Source organism: Portunus trituberculatus, chromosome 10 (genome assembly GCF_017591435.1).
Source record: "Portunus trituberculatus isolate SZX2019 chromosome 10, ASM1759143v1, whole genome shotgun sequence".
NCBI lineage: Eukaryota > Metazoa > Arthropoda > Malacostraca > Decapoda > Portunidae > Portunus > Portunus trituberculatus.
The window spans coordinates 6,249,892-6,255,297 of NC_059264.1; the positions used below are offsets into that span (position 1 = coordinate 6,249,892).

Genomic DNA, 5,406 nt, shown 5'->3' on the forward strand with positions numbered 1-5,406 from the left:
TATCTTGGTGTGAGTGTCCTTTTCTTGTGACATTTAGGTGGTAATTTTTTCAATGTATTTCTAAACGTATTATTTATAACTCCTACTAGTGCAAGTTAGGGTACGGAGTCCACCAACCTGCTCTTACGGGTAACGTATATCTATGAATGCCGTTACTCTAAAAGGCTCGTTAAGGCACGGTAAGGTGCGAGCAGGACACAACCATGCTAACCATGTTAGAGATCTGGAGGTGACCAGCATATTTTTTAGTTATTGCTGGACCACACACTCGTATGACGATTTGTTTATCGTGTACACCAGTATAATTGTCACCATCTGCCACGACAGGTGTGCTGTGGTGCATACTAAAGCCTCTGTTGGTATACAAAAAAAAAAAAAAAAAAAAAAAAAAAATTCCTGCGCAAAACAAGCGAAACAAAAGCATGTTTCTGAAAACAAACATGGCTCTTGCGAATTTGATCTACACTTAATTTCTTTAGGAATTGTGAAACTTGTCAGGGGTTGTCAACCTATGGTTCACAAAGCCGCAGACTACTTTTAAGGGTACTCAAGGCCTGTCTTCACCAGGACACTGCTTCGAAACGGTCCACACAGTTTGGAAACAGATATAAAGCTTGGAAGCTGTTAAGTGTTTAGAAAGTATGCAAGTTGCATTGAATATTACCAAACAATGTCCTGTCCAGACCTGTCAGGTGTCATGCCTGTGAGTGTAGGTTGCTGTAGCAGTGTGTAGAGGTTGCTGCAGCAGCGTCTACGCTTTACTTGGCAATTTTGATACTTTGGAAGTTCGTATAAAAAGCCTATGGTGATTTGCTTTTGGCGGAAATTTGAGTAGATGGAGCAGGTTTGTTTCACTTGCTTACAAAGTTTATCAGCTATCTCTGCCAAGGCATCGGTCTTCCTTTTATTCTTACAATCTACACTTGTTACATCCCATAATGCTCGGGATGAATGGACCAATTCAGTGAGTTTTTTTTTTATTTTTAGCTGACCATATGGTGTGGCTACTGATTAGCCATTGCGCGCGCGCGCGTGCGCGCGCGCACACACACACACACACACACACACTATTTTCAATTCTGGAGGAGAAACAGACACGTGTAAGACGGTTAGATCCAGTTTGGAAACAATCCCCAAATAGTTTGCCAACAGTTTAGAAACTGCAAACAGTTTAGAAAGTTTCCAAACTGTGTGGAAACCGTTTCGAAGCACGGTTGCCAGACAATGTTTCCTGGTGTGGACAGGCCTTCAAATGGCTGACCTAATAAACTCTGTAGTACCATTGCATGTTGAGTTAGTGTCAGTCACTAAATGAACATTGTTCGATGTCAGATTACTGGAGGGTCGGGTAGAATGGTGGTGTAATTTGGAGTTCCTAACAGGGAAAGATTGAGAACCTCTGCTCTGTGTAGATCAAACCAACCTCGGCAAACTCAGGCAGGTCAGGGCGTCCTCGTAGGACCTGTAGGCAGGCCGAAGGATGACCCTGAACGCCCTCCTCTGAACCCTCTCTTGCTGTTGTCGTTGTGTGAGGTTCAGGGAGGAGGACCACGCTGGGGCGGCGTACATGAGTTTAGGGAGTATAAAGGTGAGGTACACACCCCTCAGCTCATCTGCCGGTGCTCCCAGAGACCTGAGTCGGCGCAGTAAATAGATTTTGTATGAGGCTGATCTGATGATGTTGGAAACATGCTGCTTCCATGATAATTGATCATCCACCAAGACACCTACAAGCTTGGTGCTGCGGACCACCTGGAGGGAGTGAGGGCCCGCAGACAGCTGGGGAGGGGGGACTGCTGCTGTGGAGGTACAAATGTGCATCACCACGGTCTTGGTGTGATTGATGGTCATTTTGTTGTCCTCCGTCCACGTCTGTAGTTGGTTAAGAGTGGACTGAAGTGCTGAGAAGTCTGGGTTGGTGTTGTTGACGGGTACGCCCACGGTGCAGTCGTCCACATACTGTGTGTGTGTGTGTGTGTGTGTGTGTGTGTGTAACTATTTGCTGTAAAACTTATATTTTTCAACTTTATTTCATTCGTATAAAACAAAGGAGGATTATAGATTAATCAATAACAACAATCTGATCAGCAAAGCACATTAGCGGCGGCCAGGACAGGCCAGGCCAGGCGGAGCAAGACAGTTGGAGGGTGGTCACGTGGTCAGTGACGCAGCAGTGCCTGCAGGCGTCCAGTAGCGGGCCGATGTGTGCCGCCCTGGCCCAGTCAGGCGGCGGCACAGTCGAGGAGGAGGACTGCGAGGCAGCGAGCAGCCAGACTTGCTTGAGCCTCCGAAGTGAAAACACTCCATCAAGGTGAACAGTGGTGGTGGTGTGTTGTGGTGTTGCCTCGTGCTTTACTCCTCTGTAGGGTGGGTGTGTCATTTTGGTGTGTGTCTTTCAGATGCTGTGGCGCGTGGCTGTTGTGGTGTTGGCGGCCTTGGTGGCGACTCAGGGACAAGTCTCCTACGATGATGCCCAGCCCGCGGTTGTCGTGGCGGCGCCCTCCCGCGTCCCTGCCCCCGCTCCATCATTCGTGGTTCCCTCCACGTCCTTCGGGATTCCTGCCCCTGCCCCTCAGCCCGCCGTGGTCGTGCAGCCACCAACCTCTGCCGGCCTGTCCTTCGTGCCGCCGCCCCAGCCCTCGCTACTCCCTGTCACGCAACCCGCCTCCCCACAGTTCGGCATCCCGCAAGGCGTGCTGCCGCCGCTGCCTCAGTGCCCCAGCACCTACTCCCTGGTGAGTGCCCGTGCGCACCTACTGTACGGATTCTAGTTCACGTACCCAACACGCAACATGCTTACTGAGTTCTTGTTCCCAGGTGCACGTGGCGTACCAAGGCAGCCTGTACCACTTCTCGTGGTGCTTCCAGTCCGGCCACCGCTTCACCCACCAGCAGGCGGCAGACTACTGCAACAGCCTCAACCACTTCAGCCAGCCCTACCACTTCCAGGTGCTCAGGATTGACGACACCACCGAGGTCTCCTTCATCCACTACTTGCTGAGCTACTGTGAGTATGCTGCACGCAGCGGCCTGCTGTGGCTGTGCCTGTCTTGTCTTGCGTGTTCATGATGGCTGTTAAATATGTAGGGACTTTTAAGTCCGTCGCACTAAACCCACCCTTCCCCCTCCTCCCTTGTAGACGCCCACGCCGGAGTATGGACCAGAGACACTACCACCACCGCGCCCTACAGCATCCGCCGCTTCATCAACAGGTGAGTACTGCCACCCATCCTCGACACCTGCTGGTGGTGCTCCCACCCATCCTCGACACCTGTTGGTGGTGACGCCTCCGTAGCAATAGAGGGAGGTCGGGGGGCAGGGTACTGCCACACAGGGGAGTGGCACACTTGGTGATTTACTCTCCTCCCACTTCAGGTCCGGCGTGAACCAGCCTGGCCACGATTGTCTGTCCGTAGAGGCCGCGCTGCTCGCCCTGCACAGCATCTGGGTGCACGAGAACACATGCTCGGACGCCAAGCTGGTGGTCTGCGAGGCGCGATACTAGCTGTCTGTGCACTGCGGAATTGTCCACTGCTTTGTGTAACTGTCGGTTGTAATAAAGACTGGAGCGTATCTTGGTGTGAGTTTCCTTTTCTTGTGACACTTAGGTGGTAATTATTTCAATGTATTTATAAACGTATTATTTATAACTCCTACTAGAAGGTTAGGGTACGGAGTCCACCATCCTGCTAATACGGGTAACGTATATCTATGAATGCCGTTACTCTAAGAGGCTCGTTAAGGCACGATAAAGTGCGAGTAGGACACAACCATGCTAACCATGTTAGAAATCTGGAGGTGAACAGCTATTTATTACTTACTTGCCGGACCACACTCTCGTATGACGATTTGTTTATCATGTACACCAGTATAAGCGTCTCGATCTGTGACGACAGGTGTGTTGTGGTGCATACTGAAGCGTCTTATGTTGGTATACATAAAAACAAGAAAAATCTTGCGCAAACTAACAAGCGAAACAATCGCGCATGTTTCTGAAGACAAACATGGCTCTTGCGAATTTGATCCACACCTAATTTCTTTAGGAATAGTAGAACTTGTCAGGGGTTCTCAACTTATGGTTCACTAAGCCGCAGGGGTTTGTAAGAATACTTTTAAAGGTACTCAAGGTCTGTCCTCGCCAGGACACTGCTTCGAAACGGTCCACACAGTTTGGAAACTGGGATATAAAGCTTGGAAGCTGTTTAAGTGTTTAGAAAGTATGCAAGTTGCATGGAATGTTACCAAACTGTGTCCTGTCCAGACCTGTCAGTTGTCATGCCTGTGATGAGTGTAGATTGCTGCAGCAAATTGTGTAGAGGTTGCTGCGAGCAGCGTATAAGAACTATGGTGACTTGCTTCAATTTTGATACTTTACAAAGATCAGCTATCTCTGCCAAGGCATCGGTCTTCCTTTATTCTTATAAACACTGTTACATCCTACAATGAGCTGAGTCATGGTGTCATTGTAGTTCGTATAAAAGAAGCTATGGTGACTTGCTTCTGGCGGAATTTTGAGTAGATGGAGCAGGTTTCACTTGCTTACAAAGTTTATCAGCTATCTCTGCCAAGGCATCGGTCTTCCTTTTATTCTTATAATCTACACTTGTTACATCCTACAATGCTGGGGATGAATGGACCAATTCAGTGTTCTACTTTTCTTTTTTTAGCTGACCACGTGGTATGGCTACTGATTAACCATTACACACACACACACTTACACGCGCGCACACACACACACACACACACACACACACACACACACAGTATTTTCCATTCTGGATGAGAAACAGACACGTGAAAGACTGTTTAGATCCAGTTTGCAAACAGTTTGGAAACAATCCCCAAATAGTTTGCCAACAGTTTGGAAACAAAATTGAAATTTTCCGGGGTTGGAACCCAAGCCTTTTAGAAACGGGGTTTCGCAATTTTTCCCGCGGCAAGTTACCTTTGTTTTACTTCGGGAAAGGGCTAAAACCCTTAAAACTTATGGTTAAAAAAATTTTGAAATTTTAAAAAACATATTTTTAAACCCAAAAAGGGTTTTTAAAACCAAACCCAAAATTTTAAATTTTAAAGGGAAAAAGGGCCCGCCCGGGGTGAAAAACTTTTAAAGGGCGCCCCAACATGGGGAAATTTTTAAAAAGGGGAAATAATTTGGAATTTAAAAAAGCAAGTTTATAAAAAAAAGTTTAATTAAACCACGGAAAGTTTTTGGGTTTGTGTAATTTTAAAGGTATGGAAAAGGGTCAAAGGCCAAACAATTTTAAGAAACAGGTACCCCAATTTTTAGGGAAAAGGGTTTAAATTTTAAAATTTTTCCCCTGGGCCCTTTTTTTTTTCCATTTTAACCAAAAATGTGGGGATTGAATGGGGAAATGTTTTTTTACGGGTTTTTAACCTCCAAAC

The 5,406-nt window shown here is 47.3% G+C and overlaps 2 protein-coding genes across 2 annotated transcripts; both read left to right on the top strand.

The window, feature by feature from the left end:
• Positions 1–670: 670 nt before the first annotated feature.
• LOC123501858 lies at positions 671–3,505 on the top strand. The gene is made up of 5 exons (XM_045250895.1): positions 671–703; positions 2,400–2,735; positions 2,818–3,007; positions 3,140–3,212; positions 3,376–3,505. Exons 1-5 carry the CDS (start codon positions 671–673, stop codon positions 3,503–3,505), a joined length of 762 nt encoding a protein of 253 aa, XP_045106830.1.
• LOC123502131 lies at positions 2,166–3,573 on the top strand. Its single transcript, XM_045251350.1, has 5 exons — positions 2,166–2,311; positions 2,400–2,735; positions 2,818–3,007; positions 3,140–3,212; positions 3,376–3,573. Exons 2-5 carry the CDS (start codon positions 2,400–2,402, stop codon positions 3,503–3,505), a joined length of 729 nt encoding a protein of 242 aa, XP_045107285.1. The 5' UTR covers positions 2,166–2,311; the 3' UTR covers positions 3,506–3,573.
• Positions 3,574–5,406: the final 1,833 nt, after the last annotated feature.